The 19,893-nt window shown below is 45.8% G+C and overlaps 1 protein-coding gene across 1 annotated transcript in view; it reads left to right on the forward strand.

The window, feature by feature from the left end:
- The window catches only part of NEK10 (NIMA related kinase 10), a 1,232,468-nt gene that overhangs the window by 454,259 nt on the left and 758,316 nt on the right, over positions 1-19,893 (forward strand). Inside the window, exons 19-21 of the mRNA XM_086942130.1 lie at positions 8-145; positions 5,998-6,043; positions 17,752-17,873. Of these exons, the coding sequence (XP_086798256.1) occupies positions 8-145; positions 5,998-6,043; positions 17,752-17,873 (306 nt within the window). The remainder of the gene's footprint in view (positions 1-7; positions 146-5,997; positions 6,044-17,751; positions 17,874-19,893) is intronic.

Here is a 19,893-nt window from a genome sequence, read left to right on the forward strand (position 1 = left end):
TCTCCAGGTTAGGAAGCGTAGTGGCCAAAATCTCCTAGCGATGAAAGAGATCAACTTGCACAACCCAGCATTTGGAAAAGATAAAAAGGATCGGGACAACAGCGTGGAGAACATTGTCTCGGAGTTAACCATAATTAGAGAACAGGTGAGTCTGCTACTCAAACTGAAATGGGAAGCAGCCCAGCAGACTCAAATTCACTCCAGTCAAGCCTTGGAGGAAGTTACTTACCACATATGGGCACTGCAAGGGAATCCCTTAGCAATCACTGGGGCAAGAAAAATCACACAAGACACACACCACAACACCAAGCAAAAATAATATCAAAGAGAAATGGCCATGTAATTTTAGACATTGAATACACCCATATACATGAAATTGTAGAAGTATTAAAAATAGATAAAATAAGCATAATAAAATTAATATGAAAATTGTTTTGTAACTGTAGACATTACAAATATATATGGAAATCACATTATAATTACCAAACATAACCAATACACATGCATTGAAAATTACACATATACATTGTTAATAAATTTAAAGAAAGGGCATGGCTAATTTCACACCTAACTCTTTGCTAAACCCTCCCAAAGACACACCATAACAATTGGATGTCTAAAGGATGCATACTTCTACGCACACACACACAAGGACTTGTCACACAACCCATGGTGTATATATGTGCTTCCAGTAGCAATGTTTTTCAGGTGTGTATTATTTTCCTCAGGTGATGCATGTTTTTTTATTCCTTCTTAATAGTGCTAAATAGCAAAGGCAGAAATTACCAACTACGCTATGTAGAACTATACAAGGTGACTTTATGCAGACAGCATGCCCATAAAGTTACTAAAAGTAACGTTTATCATATTTTAAGCAGTATATGCCCACATCCCCTCGTGAGGGTTGGGATGCGTTTTCCTGCTATAGTTGAAAATCCCATCCTGCAGTTACTGAATAGCTTTTAGGAGGACATTTAGCTTTGACACTGTACATCATTTCTGTCTACAGATTTAACGTTGTGAATTGGACCCTCAATATTTGAATACATTCTGTCCTATCCTCCACTATTGGTCTACTTAAACAGATTCACTAAATCGGTCTTTGCAGACATGTTGATGTGTCATTGGGTTGAATGGCATTACCTTGGGATGCACAACATAGTTAATTGTTAAACTGGATATCTATTCTTATATATGTCCATTAATTCTGGCATTGTTTGTGACACACTATTGGATAGGTTTTCCAAACCCTGGGAGGTGTCTGGTGTAATGACCTGATTTTTGCCAATAATCAGGTCATGCAGACATATCCACCCTTGGGACCCAAAAATACCACACTCTACAATACTCTACAATACTTTTTTTTTTTTTTTTGGTAGACCTTTATTGCACATTATTCATATACACAGCGGTGTGCCTACAACCCACTGGCAGGGCCGGCCGCAATCAGTGTACCATACAGTTATAGACGAGCTTAATAACGCATATCATCTTTACAAGTGTATTTCCAGAAAAGACTGAGCTCCTGTAGGCACCACATATGTTCTAATTGCAGTGTTCAAAGCACACCAATGATGTCGGCCGTGTAGCCCTTATGTGATCTCGGTCTCATTTTTAATTTAGCAGAACAAAGTCAACCGACAACCGGTCCCAACTTCCCCCCACCCCTCCCGATCCTGGTCATAGTGAGCATTTCGATTCCGATATGTACAGTGTCCAAGAGCTAGCCGTTGCGGTAGTCTGCATAGGATGCATTAATAGGGTAGGCATCGTCACGCAGTCTCACATAATATACTACTCTACAATACTTACCCAAGGTAGGAATACCACTTATACCTTGTCTCTTGCTGAGAGAATTTCTACAACAACAATCCTCCTAGTGACAGGCATTGTGCATGAGGCAATTAGCCGATCCTCTCTGCTACAGAATACTCACCTAGGAAGAACCACATACAACAGACACAATACATCTCACCACAAGAGAAAGGAACCAGTCAGTATATTCTGGGGGTGAAATAATTAGAATTTGCACATCACTTGCCAGGAGTAGCACAACTTCCTATAACACAATTACCTTTCTAGAAGGGAGTTCACCCATCCTTCTACAACATACGCATTTGGCCAAGAATAGTCCACACCTCCTGCTTCAAGGAAAAGGTGAATTGGTATATCTGGGATATATATATATATTTATCAGTACATGATAGATGGTAGGCCAATCAGTACCATTTCTAGACAACAATCAACCAACACAATCAGGTATATAAATGTATGGAACCCAAAAACAGAAAGAGATAGTAAGCAAGAACAGTAGGAAAATTAGAAATTAGTGGAACACCTCACCAATGTCTGTTCATCCTGTTTCCACTTCGCCAGAGGGGAGTCCGGTTCTCCGGCCGAACTAGGAGACAATGGCAACACTATACGTCCCACCGCCACAGCTGCACGTCTGCCCTGTGCTGAACTTCAACCAAGCAGAACCCAGACACCTCCTTTAGTACCAGTGGAAACGTAAGACGAAGCTCCTGGTGAGCCTTGCCCCCTCGTTCTCATGAGAGCCAGCACCAGCCTGCTCCAAGGCCACGGCATCGGTTGATCTGGCCTTTGCTATGGCTTCGAGACAGAGCATGTACATTCCTCTGATATGAACCAATTCTCTCTAGTCGGTAAAGTGTGAAAAACAAGAGGAAAGCAAAACATGCCCTCTTTAGCTCTGCAGCTTCGTGCAGTCACAGAAAATGGCTTCAGTCATGAAAATAGAGTTAGTTGAGCCATGCACACAGAAAGGCCCAAAGCAAGATGGAATTGAAAAGAAAGATGACATGAAAGCATGTCAAAGGCAATAGTCAGCACTGCCATAAAGCAAGGTAAAGTCAGAAAACAGAATGACATTAGACCACGTCAAAGCCAATAGTTTAAAGTCATAATTCACCTAACCCAAATAACATTATACACTTAATCCCTCAGTATCCAACTTTGAGCACATGTGTGCACCATCACCAACAACACTGCATCTCAACATCCCACACCTTCGATTCTTGGCAAGACTATTCTACTGAAATACAGCAACATTATAGAACAGAAGAGAAGCAGGTATATGCAAGACCATCCTACATTAAGACTAAGGTAACATAACACACTAAAGTCAGTACACAATGGTGGTGCTTGAGGGTCATCATAGGGCATCAGACCACAAAAGTTGCTTATTCACTACATATGGTCAGAAAAACACGGACTTCCTAAACAACCTGCCTGTTTCTCCCAAGTGCCAGATGAGTCTCCCCCATTGCATCAAGTATAACAAGTGGTCACTGAGGCGGGTTGCTTCTTATGGTCTGCGATTGCCCCAACATACAGGTATTCTGCGATAAAGTGGTGATGACTCTGTGTTACGCAAGAGCTACGGTGCCTGAGAAAAATAATAGGGAAAACTTGGGTATTTTACCTGAGGGAAAAGGCTAGGGTTAGGTTTGTGGCTCTGGAAAGTGCAATAGCAAAGCATAAAATAGTAATTTGTTGGACCCAAGAAAAGATGCCAAGATTTGAGATGTGGAGAAGAGGTTTGTTGGAGCATGTGGTAGCAGACGAATCGCACATCTAAGCTATGCGGGATGATGAGAAAGTGATTGTTGATCTCACTGAACTGGCTGAAATGTTGAGGCGTATGGCAGACTCACCAGACACCAGGATACCATGAACAGGATGCATGATCAGAATGATAATACATGGGTGACATGTCAAAGAGAAGATACGTGTGTAACTAATGTCCATGTCACTAAGTGCTACTTGAATCAATGCAGAAACACAATAATGCACTCTATCTGAACGGAAAATGGAAGTTCATGAGAGGGGAATTTGTCTAAGCCAAGGCACAAATACTGGGGTCACCCAGTTGTGATTGTGCAATATAGGTTGATATAAATAATTGATTGTGTATTAATGCTAGTTCTCTGTGATTATACTGATTACAATGTAATGCTTATAAATGTACTGACATATATTTAAAAAATATAATAAGTGAGCTCAAAAGTTCTGTGTTGCTCCTTAGGGCTGATATTATGTTTCATTCGGTAGGAACCTTAGGCTTGAAAATATTCATGAGAACAAAAAATCAGACGCTAAACTCAATAACATTATTGAACATCCCTAAAATAGAGGAGAGATCTACTGGGTCAATAAGGGACAGAGTACTAACTTTCAGTTGTGGCTGTAAGAGCTGTACAACTATACATTGCCACAAATGGGTTTCTAGTACCTTGACAAGGCTAGTTGGCTAATAAGACTGAGACTATTTTATTATATTGTACTATATTGGTTTTAATATAGTTTTTCCTACCTGCTTTCAAAGCCCAAAGTGTTCATTGGGTGTTTGAGTAAGTAGCTCCATGTTTATGGATGCTTGGGAGAGTGTTGGGTGATGTGTATGTGGAGTATGTTTAGATGTTGGGTGTGAAGTTCAAAGGTTGTGTTGCAGTCATGTTGTGGGAGATGTATAGCAAAGATAATGCAACATATGTGGAGATTTCAGAGTGGCCGTCCACATGAATGGAGTAGGTTCTTTGGATGCAATACACAAATTAAAGAAAAAAGGATTCAAGGCTGCGACTAGCTACATGCATAGGCTGATCTGCTGTTTTAGGTCTACCATACATTATTTAACAGTGAGGGCTGAAGGCACATCTCACTCTATAGTAGAAAGTGGATCTCGTTGATCAAACCAATAATAAAAATCCTTGAGAACCATCAAGTGGTTAATTGGATAGTCAAACATGTTAGGGTCCAACTCAGTGACGGCTCCTCCGCAATGGTGGAGGACCATCTCCCCACGGGCTCAGAAACAGCAGCTGAAAAATAAAACAATATCTTACTGTTGTTCTATTTTTTAGCTGCTGGCTCTGAGCCAGTGTGTGCATGGAGAGGCCGCTCCAACCATAGGAGGGGGGAGGAGGAGTGGTATGTGACCTTGTAAGCATGCATGTCAGTTTTGGCAGGCCGTCTCAGGCCGGCCAAACTGACATGCACTATATTGAACAGCCGGGTCGGAGAAACTGCACAGGCTACCTGTGCCAGAACAAGCATCTTTTCAGCCCGCTCAGGCCAATCCCCACGCTGCTCTCATGCCCGAGAGCTGTGCGGGGATTGGATTGGAGTCATGATGCTGACCAGGAACTGCAGCAGAGGCACGCAAGGCAGCCGGCAGCACCAGGTAAGTGTTTTTTATTTTTATCACTAACCTACCCTGCCACGAGCTCCCCACGCAGCCCTGCTGGCCCTTTCTTCCCACCCCTGTAGCCCCTCCACCCGCCCGCCGTAATTTTTCTCTGTCGGCCACCACTGGTCTAACTAAAACACGATGTTGTGGCTGGAAGGCTGTATATGGTTAGAGTGTTTAGTGTGGTTGCGGGGAGTTTTATCTGGGGTAGTAGATTACAAAACTGAGAACTTGCATACACTGCAAAGTTCAAAGATCTGTACTGAGTAGCAATTAAATAGCTTCTTTCTTAATGAACGTCAATGCATTTAAAACGTATCAAGTAAAATCAAAAACATTTTAAAATATCTGTAAAACATACTACCAGGAAAGTAAGGCAAAAGATATTGGGGACAAATATGTAATATGTAAGTCAAAATGAGCCTACTTTAATTTAATAATAGAAGTGAAGTCTACACTACATAGGATGCTGGCAGTGTAGCCAGTAGGGTGCAATGAATTTTGCCTGCAGTTGCTCAACCATTATTAAATGTGAAAATATTGAACTGTGCATTTTATGCTAAGTTTCACACCATGTAGAAATGGGGAAATCATCAGCTTCCTTCACATTGGGTTCTGTGCATAAATTATGTTTTTACACGTATTCATTATATTTCAGCCTACCTGACCAAGAAAATAAATCTGTAAACCAATGGCATGTTTATGCTTGTTAGTATATTTGAATTTTGGAACACCCATTCTAATGGATTGCCTTTTAAATATGTCTATTTATCTTGTCTTTGCAGCTTTATCATCCAAATGTTGTGCGCTATTATAGAACCTTCCTAGAAAGTAAGTTTGAATGTGTATAATAACAACATATACTACTGTGAAGTAAAATTACAGCATTATTCCTATAAATGAGTTTCTCCAGTATTGAAGAGTACTACTTTGAAGTCTGTAAATGGTAATGATAATAATAAGATGGATCAGAAGACCCTCTCAGTGGCAAATTTGAATCATGGCTAGGTGCAGCCAAAAGAATTTCAAGACTCCCCTGAAATCTTACTCTACTACCACACCCAGACAAAATAATAAACACGATGGTAGGCGATGACATGGATTGGTGGGGTAGGTACAAAAATTGACATGTGCAGTGGTGTACAAGTTGATGGTGGTGGCATCTAGAGGACTTGGACAACATGAAAGGTTCAAAAGGCAGCTTTCATCACCAAACAAAAATGTCACTAACTCTGTATGTGACTGAGATAAAGCATTCCAAGATGGCGCCTGGCATGGGTTTACCTCCTTTTCCGATTAGGAGTGGATGACTGCACTTCTCTTCTTGATAACTGAGCATATGGGTTATTTTAGTGCTCTCCTAGTGCACTCAGCATCCCCTCGATAGTACTTTTGCTGTTTTTGTCTTTTCCTCTTGATCCCTTTCTATTAAAGTTCTTCATCTGTCTAAACTTATCACTGATGTACCTTCCTGTTTATATTGAAAGGCGGTTCCATTCTCTACCTGGAGTCCACATTTTGCGGCTTGCAAATCCTGGGGATAGGCTCTTCCTCGTTTCCAGGAAGATGAGTGATACGAGTGCTTGTTATGATCGTCAGACTCCATTATGACTAACTGTGAAGATATCTGTTTTATAGTTGTCAGGGTTTCTCCATTTTCTACCCTTTCTCCCTTTTCTCCTAAGTCAAATGTGCAACTCTGGCCGACATTTGCAGGTTTATTAGGCTACTGATTGACAGAGGGGATACATTCTTGCATTCCTCTAATAGATTGTCATGACAAGGAAATACAGGTTTTAACCGCTGATATATGCCAAGGGAATATAACATGGGTGTAATCATTATCACACAATTTGGAATTACGATTCCTGTGCAAATTCCTTTTGTACAGTGATCTGAATGTAATCCTTAGTTTGTCATGAGTGCTTAAATGTGCCTGCGTTTACCTCATGTTATCTTGTATATTACTGTAAATATAAAGATATTAAGGACTGTACCCTAGTACCTGTAGGGGTCCCATTCTGTTTAGTACTCCACCCTCTCCACATGGCAGTAAAAGTAAATGTAAACATTGTAATTTATTGCTGCACTAGAAAGCGTATTTTTTTTCCATTGTCTCTACCATTCCACGTTTTCCAAAAGCTTCATTCTAAGACATGCTCTCCTATCAGTTCTAATCTCTAAGACGGCGATGGTGGGAATACAAAATAAATCTATATAGACTTCAAACATTCCAGCAGGTTCTTCACCTAATAAATATCTTCCAAGCATCAGGCTGAATCCAGAATTGTTTCTGCAGAAATAGCTCAATAGTGCAGCCAGATAGCACCTCGCAACTCCAGTCATGGCTGTACCTACCCAGTATGTGATGAAACCAACCTACATAGGGCACAATTTGGTGTACTGTTGTAGGGTCCTGTCTTTCTTCACTTTACTGATGCGAGCGTTTCTTCAATGTCAACTGAAAAGATTCCCACGATTTGTGACCACGACTAGGTCAAATGTTACCACGTAAAGTTTTGGAGTTCCCAACTTGTTGATGTTGTTGATAGAATATGTCTTTGTCAGATCCCTGTGACATCCGTATGTGGTGTATAATACCTCATCATGAACCCTCGGGTTGAGATTTCTGTACCCCCATGCACTAGAACACCATGAGGGAGCAAGAGGTTAAGTTGTTTATTCGCTTCAAGTCTGTAAGGTTATCTCTAAACAGTCTCTCGCGCCACACCCGCAGTGACGAGCTCACGCACTTGCAGCAAGAGGTCCTCAGCCTTCAAGAGCAACAGGTAGGCCTCCAGGCCCACGCAGAGGACTTGGAAAATCGCTCACGGAGAAATAACATTAGGGTCCGAAATGTGCCACAGGGGGCCGAGGGGAACAGTGTCGCTGAATACTTGCAGGCCCTCTTTCGTGCAGTATTGGGGGAAGCGGAGGACTTTCCCGTCCGCATAGACCGTGCACACAGGGTGGGACTGCCGAGACGTGCACCGGCCCCCCCGCCCGACATACTGGCATACCTCCCAGATTTCCCGTTGAAGGAACGGATTCTCCAGGAAGCCAGGCGGCAGCAGCCTTTACAATTCCGGGGAGTGGCCGTGGCGTTGTACCAAGACCTGTCCGCCATCAGGCTGCAGAAAAGGCGCGAGTTCAAACCCGTGACCGCCTTTCTACGCGAGAAAGAAATATCGTATTCCTGGGGCCACCCGTTCAGGATCATCTTTAAATGCAAAGGGAAGCTGCACCAGCTGCGCTCCCTCAGAGACACCTGCTCCCTTTTGAACATTGACATGCCGGACCCCTCGGACTCGGAGGATGAAATGCAACATGGCTCCCAGGCTGGGTCGGAGCAGCGAGGTCAGGGTGACTGGCGGAAAGTCAGACGGCGACGCAGGCGGGGGGCCCGCTTGAAACCAGATCCGGCAACGATAGCTCAGGAACAAGCGGCAGCTGTACAGGAAGTGGAGCGAGATACCACTGTAGCCCCGTGAGCAGCATGAGAGGGCCACTGCTCACACCTCGCTTGTGAATTGGGGGGGTCGGGGGCCGGGAGAGGGCCGCCACTGTCACGTTTCCCATAGACACTCTTCCACGGACCTGTGAGGCTCAACAGGACCGGGACTATGGTTCAGTTCATTTGGTTCCAAGTTGGGGTTCCCCGGAGGGGGGGTAGTGGAACGTGGGGGGGCGGGCCCCTGGGATTTGTTGGTTCTGCAATGAGGGGGGGGGCAGTTGTTGGGGGGGAGGGAGGAAGGGGGGCGGGAGGGGACCTTCTTGTCCGCTGACGCTACAGGTTAGCACTGATAGTTCATCCTTTAGGCTGCTGATCCGCACTGACCATGAGCGAGTCCACACCCCGCACCCAGGTCGATGCATCACTTGACCGTTCTTTCCCTGAATGTTAGGGGACTCAATAGCCCAAACAAGCGAAGGCGATTCTCTCTTTCCTAGAGCATTACCGAGCTGACATTTGTCTCCTGCAGGAGACACACCTGCTGTCCAAAGATTGTCATAGGCTCCGGTCCCGGGCCTTTCCTGAGCAGCTGTTCTCATCCGCCTCTAAGAAGGGGGCGGGAGTGGCCATACTAGTGGCGAGGTCCTTTAGGGGGAAGGTGCTACAGAGGGAGGCAGAGATCAAGGGCAGGCTACTGCTCCACTGCTTCCTGGTGGCGGGGCAGACACTTCTGATAGGCTCTGTGTATGCCCCCAATGAAGGTCAGGAGAGGTTCCTGCGCGCGGCGCTAGAGACAGCCACAGCCAACACGCACCAACACCTGCTTCTGGGGGGAGACCTCAATCTAGTGTTCCACAATGTCACTGACCGCTCCAGTCAGAGGGTGGGCCAAGTGGGAGCCTTGTCAGCAGAGGGGCACACGCATCTCGCAGACCTAGGACTGATAGATTTGTGGCGGCACCTTCACCCTCACGACACAGCCTACACCTATTACTCTGCCGCTCATAAGACCTACGCGCGGCTGGACTACCTGCTTTGCTCCACTCTCCTCGCGACGCGCGGGCAGGGGGTAGATATACTCCCGGCCTCGCTCTCTGACCATTCCCCGATCTCGGCAACTTTCCTGGTGCCTGATACACCGAACCCACAACGACACTGGCGCTTGCACGACCGCCTACTGCAGAGCCCTTCCTCGGTGGGGAAGATCAAGACAGCCATAGACCACTTTCTCCAGCACAACGCTAACGAGGACACCTCCAAGGCCACTCAATGGGCTGCGCTTAAGGCAGTCCTTCGTGGAGAATTTATCTCTCTGGCAGCGGCCAACAATAGAGAGCGCGCGCAAAAGAGGGCTGACCTTTCGCAACGTGTTCGGGAGTTGGAGCAGCTGCACCAACGCACCGGGGCGGCCAGGGCGTGGCGACAGCTCTGCACGGAACGAAAGATGCTAGCGGCGTTAGACCAGGACGTGGCGGAATTTGCCGAGATCCGTCTGAAGCATGCTTACTATACAGGGGGCGACCGCTGTGGGAGGTTGTTGGCCTGCAAGTTGCGGGAACAAAGGCAAGGCAGACAGATCCAGGCCATCCAGCCCGCTCAGGGGGATCTGCTCACAGACAGTGCCGCTGTGGCGGCAGCATTTGGGACCTTTTACACTGAGTTGTACGAAGCAGACAGCTTGGACTGCTGGCACGGTAGCGACTACCTAGACGGGGCAACTCTCCCGGCTTTGACGGAGGCTCAGTCTCAGTTTTTAGACAGGCCCATCGGTCTGGAGGAGGTCATCTCCGCGATCTCCCGCCTTAAACTGGGGAAGTCCCCGGGCCCTGATGGCTACACGGCGGCCTTCTACAAAAAATTCTGCCAACAGATAGCCCCTCTATTACGAGACCTGTTCAACACCTTCGATAAGACTGGGGCTATCCCCCCCGAAATGCTGGAAGCGGCCATATCAGTGATACCCAAGGCGGGGAGAGATCCCTCCCGCTGTAGCTCATACAGGCCCATATCGCTATTAAATGTGGACCTGAAGTTGTATATGGGTATCATCGCGAGCCGGTTGGCACCATATATGCAGCAGCTGATCGATCCTGACCAAGCCGGCTTCATCCCTCAGAGACAAATGAGCGACAACACCAGACACGTTCTTCACCTTATAGAGGCTGGCTCACGCACGAGACCGGGATGTATGCTGCTTGCCATAGACGCCGAGAAGGCATTTGATAGGGTCCATTGGCCCTATCTTGAGCAGACTCTTCAGAGATTCGGCCTTGGGGAGACTACCCGTAACCGAATCTTTAACTGCTATCGCCAGCCCACGGCGACAGTAAGGGTCAATGGCCACACCTCACCGCGTTTCCCGATTAGTTGGGGGACCCAACAGGGTTGCCCGCTCTCCCCGCTCCCGTTTGCACTTTACATGGAGCCAATGGCGCAAAGGGTCCGGCACCATCCCTATATCAGGGGCGTTCCCTTTGGAGGGGACACACACAAGATCAGCCTGTACGCGGATGATGTCTTGCTCTCCCTGATGGATCCAATGCAGTCCTTACGGGCACTGTTGGTGGAGCTACACTCCTTCGCGCAGGCATCGGGCTTCAAAATCAACGTTGACAAGTCAGTGGCCCTGAATGTGTCCCTGCCTGCCGACGTCCTGGCGGACGCCAAATCCGAATTCGACTTGCAGTGGTCGGCCTCCACTGTTACCTACCTGGGAATCCTGCTGGTGCCCACGGTGCGGGGTACGGCGGATGCTAACTATGCCAAACTGAGCACGCAAATCAATGAGACGCTGAGAAAGTGGAACCGCCTTACTCTTTCTTGGCTCGGACGCGTGGCAGCTGTTAAGATGACGCTTTTGCCGCAGATCCTCTACATCTTTCAAACCCTCCCGTTACGCCCTCCGACAGGTTGGCTCCAGAAGACCCAGGCGGACTTGACACGCTATGTCTGGAACAGGCGCCGTCCCCGCTTCAAGCAGCGAATAGTGTCGCTCCCACCGGCACATGGGGGTGTTGGTCTGCCGGACTTCACTCTGTACTTCCAAGCGGCTCAGCTGCGCACACTAGTGGAATGGTACCAACTTGAATCCAGCAAACACTGGCTCTTTCAGGACCAGGCGGTGGCGGGCCGCCCACTGCAGGGTGTACCCTTCCTACCGCGGTGTCATAGACCCCCTAACCTTTACGCGTCACACATCACGAGCACAGTAATGAAGGTTTGGGATCGGGTCGCGGTGCGGAACGAACTCACCTCCTTCCCTTCCCCGCTGACGCCCATATTCGGGAACCCCGATTTCACACCGGGCCTGGATCCGCAGGCGTTCAAAGTGTGGAGGGCCACTCCTTGCAGGGAAGTTGGGCACATGTTTAACTTGGAGGGGATCCTCTCCTTTCAGAAAGTGAGAGAGGACTACGGGATACCGGAGGCGGATCGACTCCCTTACCTGCAGGTCAGACATTGGGTCCTACACCCATCCGTTCGCCCGGGCGCGCAACGTTTCCTCACGCCATATGAGAAATGGCTTCTCACGCGCACGTCGGAGAAGAAATTACTCTCAGATCTTTATCAACACCTACTCCTCACTCACATACACACCTATCCCCAGGGAAGGCCAGATGGGAGGAAGACCTCGGGAGGCAACTCACACGGAAGGAATGGGAGGGAATCTATCATAGAGCCAGACACTCGACGTACCATACTGGCCTCACGGAGACCCTGACGAAAGTAGCCATGTATTGGTATCACACCCCAGCACGCATTCACAGATGGGACCCCAAGACAAACAATCGTTGCTGGAGGGGATGTGGGGAACGGGGCACACTTGAACACCTGCTCTGGAGCTGTGAGAAGCTGCAACACTACTGGTCCACCATCCTGGATCTTGTGGACGCACACTTAGACACTCAACTGCCTCGATTCCCTACCTGCGTGCTACTGGGCCTGCCGAATACACTGATGTATCCCCTGAAATCCATGAGAGGGAGATTGATTGCCATAGCGCTGGGCACTGCGATACAAAATATTGTGGCACACTGGAGGGACCCACAACCCCCCATACATCTTGGCTGGCTCCACAGACTCTGGATGGTGCTGGGGATGGAAAAGCTATCCTTGACGGCAGCGGGGCGGGGTGAGGAGTTTGCGGACCTTTGGCGGCCATTTCTCACACTGCTCACAGGGGAATTCAGGGAATTGAGCTGCCCCCGATACCTGTGGCTGCTCCACCTGGCGGACACGCCTATCCCGGCGCCTAAGGTCAAGTCACGGAAACACGTGCCTCAGACAGGAGGGGTGCGGGTGCTAGCTCCCTAGACTGGTTATACTGCAAAGGGTCAGGCCAGCGTTACTTAGCGGACAAGAAGGGGGGTGGGATGGGATGGGGGGGCAGTTTGGGCTTGTTGGGGGCTTCCCCGTGTTGCATAGATCACTTTAGCATCCGACTCATGCCATATTTGTTTGACGCGGCCGGCCCGGATGGGTTGTAGGCGGCTTGCTGTGTTAAGATATGTTCCGCCTGAGGCTAGTGCCAGACAAGAGTTTCTCTATATGTTATAATTGCGCGGCCGGTGCCTTCGCATGCATGGGTCGGAATGTACTTTTGTACTGAATAAAAACATTTAATACTAAACATCTCTCGCCCCTCCTTCAGGTAAGCCTCATCACAAGGAGAAGTCCCCCAAGCGAACCTTTGCCAAAAAACACAAAAGTGCCATTGGAAGGAGAATTCCTGTTCTTCCTTGAGGAAAGCGTCCTGCTCCAGGAATTGTTTTGAAACTCAGCAATACTATTACCTGACACCATTTCTTCCTTCCATTTCTTCCTTCTCCTCTCTGGAGTGGACCACTGTTCTAAAAAAACTTAAACTGAGTTTACTTCTCCATCTGACAATTTATTTCAGGGTGAAGCATTTTGGAAGTATGTTTCAATATATTAAGGACTACCCCATATCCTTCCCAGCTATCCCCCAATGTTGGACCTGTTCCTGTGGGTCTGGTGATTTTGGCAGCTCAAACTCCAACCTTAATGGCACCTGATTCCACAGGATCTGCCCTTAGTGCTGCTTCCTATGAAGCCTTTGTCTGTTAAGACACTAGCCCAGGTGCCCTTGATGCTGATTCGGACATAGTCTTCACCACCCTTATAGAAGTTCTCATCTGCCATCTCAGCCCTCAAAGTAGGCACAATTTATTTGAGTAGAAAGAGAAAAAGTTTAGCTGCTGTCAAGGACCAGACCATGACAGATCCTCTTCCTAGAGCACAGAGATTCACCCAAATGGAAAAAATTGAACTGTGATGACCTCATCCCTGCTCAGAGGCTGAGATTCATTGAATATGTACAATAGTCTTGCTTTGCTTCAGGCAATCTCGCATACTCAAGATATGATTCTAAAGTTTTTAAACCCTATTGCAGTACCGGCTCCATGTAGCTCCAGCATCAGCGTCTCTTGGCTCATATCTCTCAGCCCTCCATTGGTGGATGTGCATCTACGTTGCTCACAGTTGGTTGTCCTTTCAAACCCTTCAGTCCTCTGTCATTGTAGGCCACCACACCATTGTTACAGGTGCCTCCTTGTTGAGCTAGGACACATGTGGTGAAATGATAGAACACGGCATTCGGTCCAGTCTGAAACATTGACTGCACATTAATGTATTGGAGCTGCAGGAACTACATTCTGCATTGAAGGCGTTTCTTCCCTCCATCTTTTGAGAAACACAATTCCTGACTTTTACATCAGCAGGCAGGGTGGTTTAGGTTATAGGGTACTATGCTGGCAGGCTGTGTGTTCTGTGCTCTGCAATGGCAATTTCTCACGACACCTCATCTGGTGGGCACTCCAAATGTGAAGGGGGATGCTGGAGTGTTATGAATGGAAATTTCATCTCAAATGACAGACATGATCGTCTCACAATTGGCCTGGGCTTTATATGGATCTATTTGCTACAGGACTAAACGGGAATGACCCTTTGTTCTGTACCCTGCACTTCCTTTCCTCTTCCATCCACCCTCCCTAGGGGGTGCTTTTCAGATCACATCGTCTACTCTTTGGGTTCCCTTCCTTCCCTCTTCTTTGAAAGCCCTACAGAAGGTGTGGGAGGATCAAGCTCAACTCATTTGGCCCATCTTCTCCTCCCATTGAGAAGAGATCAGCTTTTGCAAAAGATGATTGAGTCCTCCACCCCAGTTTTCAGATGCTTCATCTACACACTGAGATTTAACAGTGCCAATTAGATGCATTTTGCCTGCCACCAGATGTAGCATATGCCATCTTGGCTCTTGAAAACCTGCTTCCAAGTTGGTCTATACAGGCTGCTGTTTCAGTGTATTCCTTGGTGTAAATCCTTTCAGCAGATGCCTTTCTGATGTTTTGCACTCTCCTTTGCTCAACAAAGTCTGCACTTGGTACCGTCAAGGTGTTTGTCTGCTCTGTCTGTTTTTTTTGTCTTTCTAGTCACCCTTTTATATTCAGGTCAGCCTTAGTGGCACGATTTTAAAAAAGCCTGTACTACTTATTTCCCTCCCTTGCCATTCGTTGGTCAGCAGTGGTATTTAAACGTAGCGTTAAACTTTCTTGTGCCATTCCAGTTTCAAGTCATGCAAAGTTGTTCAGTTTGCACATTTACTCTTATAATGGACATTTTTACAGCAGTCTGTTTGGCCATAGGATTGATGAATTAGAAGCCCTATCGGTCTGGCCACCTTCACTGTTTTCTATCCAGATCAGCTGATTCTCCATATTTGCCAAGAGCTGTGTCTGCCTTTCACATGCAACTGTTTATAGGCCTACCAGCTTTCTTTTCCCCTACTTGCCCTACCACAGAAGAGGAGTGATATCACAGATTGTACCCAAGGCTGTTGCCTATTATATTGGCCGTAAAATACATAGGACCAGGTGGATGATGAGTTTGTCATAGACTTAGAGTCTGACTGTCATTCGTGCATGGTCTATGATGGCCATTGTAACTTCTACTGTAGATATCATTGATGTTCTATAATGTTTACTTGGCGGCCACCTGGTCTTCCCTGCATACCTTTGCCAAACATTAGGTGTGATAACTCAGGCGCAGAGTAACTGTACTTTGCAATGGCTTAGTGGCATGACTTCCTTGGTCAATCTGTACTTCTTACTCCTACTTCCACAGAAGGTATTGCTTTGGGGCTTATTCACGTTAGGTATCTGAGAGTAAAAGTATCCATCAGAAGGAAATTAGCTTTCTTTTGATAATATTTCTGATGGGTATATTATCTTCCTGCAGATTCCTAACTGGCCTCCCTGTTCCACTTCTGAAAGAATACCATCTTAATAATAGCACAGTGCATATAGAGAGATTTATGCTCATATTGTTCGCTTCCAATGAGCTCTACTGGTTCCTCTGTTCACACCTTGCCTGGGTGTGGAATGAAATACAAGGAATTGATGCCAGTATGTCACATCCTAGGTGGTGTTGTCACATCGTAGGCGGTCAGAACTGCGACAGGAGTTGTGAGCCACCTCCTAATGATAGTGGAGAGCTGTTGATGGGGAAACGTTTTCCGAATCCAGACTGGCGCCTATTGGATATTCACAGGAAGATAAAGTATCTATCTGAAATATTGTTTCCGAAGGTAAGCAACTTTTTCTTTGGATAGTTAAGAAATGTGCTTACTCCTTCGGGTTAGTACATATGAAAGTCCCACACTTTTGAAACTTATACTAAAGAATGGGCAGCAAGAGAAGGGTGATGCAGCACAGGGCCTCTCAACCAAATCTTCCATTAATATTCACTCAGTGGTGTTCTAAGAACACATCCATCTGTAGCCAGGAAGAACTTGATCATGGACATGTCCTGAGTAAAACCCTTATAAATTGACTATGAAGTTATGGAATGAACTTTGATTTAGCGCCTTATCTAGCTTTTGACCAATGGTATTTTGTCCGCCATCCCGAATGATCACCGTTTGTCATTTTTAAAGATGACTGCCGGTCCAGGGGTTCCTTTCAAAGTTCAAAACGTTTTGTTGATGGCCGCCATTGGTTTTGACGGCCACTGGCCAAACTTTTTCAAATATTTACATTTTCAGAAAAAGACTCCCAAAGTAGGAGTTTGTTTTAGAAAAACAAGACACAAATGACCCCTACACCTTGGTAGTTTTATCTCAGGGTGTGATGGTCATCATTTTGATGGACAGGAAAACACTGTCCACCCAAAATATTCTGGGTACTGTTCTTTACTTCCTCCATTGCCACCTACTGTATCAGGCTTTTGAAGAAAGCTTTCAGTCATTGGAGCCAACGAGGACTACTACCTTCATCCTCATGACAAGCAATGTAAGGAGAGCCTAATAGGAATATTTGAATGTTGCTGACCCTTCTGGTGGATGTTAAAGCAACACTTTAATGTTGCATTATTGCAAATAAATGCATTTTCCCATTCCAGTCTTTATCCTGTGGTGAAATAAAATATATCATTACTTTCAACAAGATTATTTGTTTCTTGAACAGACACAGTGCAACAACTTTTCTGGCAGAAGAGAGTTGAAAACAGAGCAAAAGGAGGCTCTTTAAGCATTTCCAGTTTAAGGTTTGAGATGTAAACAGTAGCTAAACAGGGATAGATCGATTAGGAATGGAAAAAACCCCAACCTCCATTGTTGTTTGTTAATATTGGTGTTGGTTGTTTTCCATGCCTGACATTATAGCCACCTGTCATGGGAACACTCATTCTTCTTTCTCTTTCTGACTGGTATTTCATGCTATGTATTCACAAAATATAGGGAGGTTTTGGTCTGTGTGTATATTCGCCTAAATAAGAGTCAAGTAAATGTAGTTGTCGCATTCATAATTATCTAGTTATGTTTTCCTTCCATTGGATAAATATCCTCTGGAATAATCAAGTTAATTTCTGTGCTCCAAAACAAAATGATAAAGAGTTTATCACAGCAGCAATGTATCAGTTTACATTCAGCAGAAGAACACGCTGATCTAGCAGGACAATATTAGAACCATACGAAAGTCTGTTTTCATAGAAATAGTCAAACAAAATGTATGGGCAGAAGTTGTGTACAAATCTAACATGCCATGGGTATTTTCTCGTCACCCTACAGATGATAGACTGTACATAGTCATGGAGCTCATCGAGGGGGCACCTTTGGGAGAGCACTTTAATTCTCTAAAGGAGAAACAGCAACAGTTTACAGAAGAAAGAATCTGGAATATATTTATACAGGTGAGCTCCAGCAGCTATTATTATCAGATACTGTCTTATTTTCGCCTTCTTCTTCTCTTATGTTTTAGATCACATAAACTCTTTCCTGGCTTTGCGATTTCATTTCCTTCTATCCTGCTTTTTAATCTTACCCATCTTTGTATCCTTTAGTTTCCTCTTTGATTAGCATATTTCTGGATAGACCATCCTGATGGGCACTTCTAACTGCAGTTTCTTCACCCTGTGAATGTCTTTAGGGCTGACTAAATATGGAAGCACCTGTAATAACGTGTGCATGCCATTTGGTAGTGACATCAGCCTCAGTCATGACTCTGTCCTGCCTCCATACATAATGACATGGATACACATATTGGTGCTTGCTGACATCAGTTACTCTTTCTCTGAACCCTAAAACACAGATTTGGAGCTGTGCTCCTATCCAATTCTGTTATTACAAAGAAACCCTTTGGTTTAAATTATTTTGGCAGTGTGCAGGGATGTGGAGCCCAAAGAAGAGGGTCTTCTAACTATCTTTCAAGAGCCTGAAGCAGATGTTGGTCTTTGATCTGCATGACATCTGCTTGTAATACCTCAGTACCAAATATGAGATCAAGTCCTATGACAGATGCTACTTGATGCATCCCAAAGCCTTCCGATAGCAAGAAGAGAAAATTGTTCATTATTAAGTACAAGCAAAAGGTCTGTTCTCAATCCAGATAGAGAAGTTGACCTTGATCTAAGCATGTCTTCTTCCTTAAAGCGATGGTGAAGTTGAGGCTACAGTCAAAATCAGAAAATAACAAGAGCTCCTGCTCTCTGAAGAAGAAGTCATGCAGTCATGCAACTCCAGGTTCAGATTTTCCTGCTGCTGAATCTGGAGCCAATGTGCCCTCTGTTTCTGGAGTCATCATCAATTCAGCAGCAGGTTGAGGTCTTCAATGAGGCCAGTCAACAGATCTTAAAGTTTTTTTCCATCTCCCTGTGGCACGTCTTCTAGCCCCATGAAACTGGTCTGGGCTCGTAAGCGTTTTTCAACTTGTACATCCCCCGCACCCAGCACCTGCTGACTTCAGATAGTGTCGGCCTGCTCTATCCCTGGTGCCTGCCATGTGTCTACTACTATATCACACAGCTGGTCAGTCGTTCCTCCATCAGTTGTGTCAGTTCTGATTCTGGATCCAGTTTCAGCTCTGGACCTGGATTGGAACCATTATCAACTAGAGTTCATCCTCTGTCATGCTGTACCATTCCAAAGGTACAATCAATTGTGCCTCCTTTGCTTCCTCTGCGTCAGCAGCAATACTTGGATGGATGCTATTTTTGGATCAGACTTGGATGCGTACAAGGTCTTCAACATGCCCAAGATGAGAGAAGCATTGATTCGTCCGGGCAGATAACTTGCTTCACACTCACACTGATGCTAGTTCAAATCTCAACTTATAGATAATAATTGGTTTAGATACCTTCCCATAAAATTTCCCTGATTCTCCTTAGGGGCCCTGAACCAAAGAAAGTGCTTCTGTAGTTCGAAGAGAGGCAGAAGTGTTGGAACTGTCCCTTTCCACTGTGAACTATAAAGCAAACCTCTGATAAAGATTTTGCAAACTGGACCTCCTACATCCGAGCCTCTGTTGAAATTTAACAAGGTACTGGTTGATCCAAACATAGCGGCTTGATCAAAATCATTTTCTGCACCAGTGGTAAGTTGGCCCATTGGAAGGGGGCATAGATCAGCTCCCGGTCACCCTGAGTTCTTAATGCAGTATTCCTGTCTTCTAGTACAGGCCACCACTAGTGAACCCCAACTTCCTTCTGGCAGCCCCCTCTAAATAGGGAATTTATGAGAACTGATTCCAGGGACAGAAAAGTTTTTTCTTTGAGTATTCTCGCACAGTGCTCATTGCATGCTGTCTGTCTGTTAGATGCTACCATATGGGATATGCAAAAAAAACAGATGATGCACAGAATACTGAACAAATCAAACATTCACCCCAGTCACAGATTTAGGTTAAATCCATATTTTTTTAGATTGCCATGCGAT

Source organism: Lissotriton vulgaris, chromosome 10 (assembly GCF_964263255.1).
Source record: "Lissotriton vulgaris chromosome 10, aLisVul1.2, whole genome shotgun sequence".
In the NCBI taxonomy this organism is placed as follows: Eukaryota; Metazoa; Chordata; class Amphibia; order Caudata; family Salamandridae; genus Lissotriton; species Lissotriton vulgaris.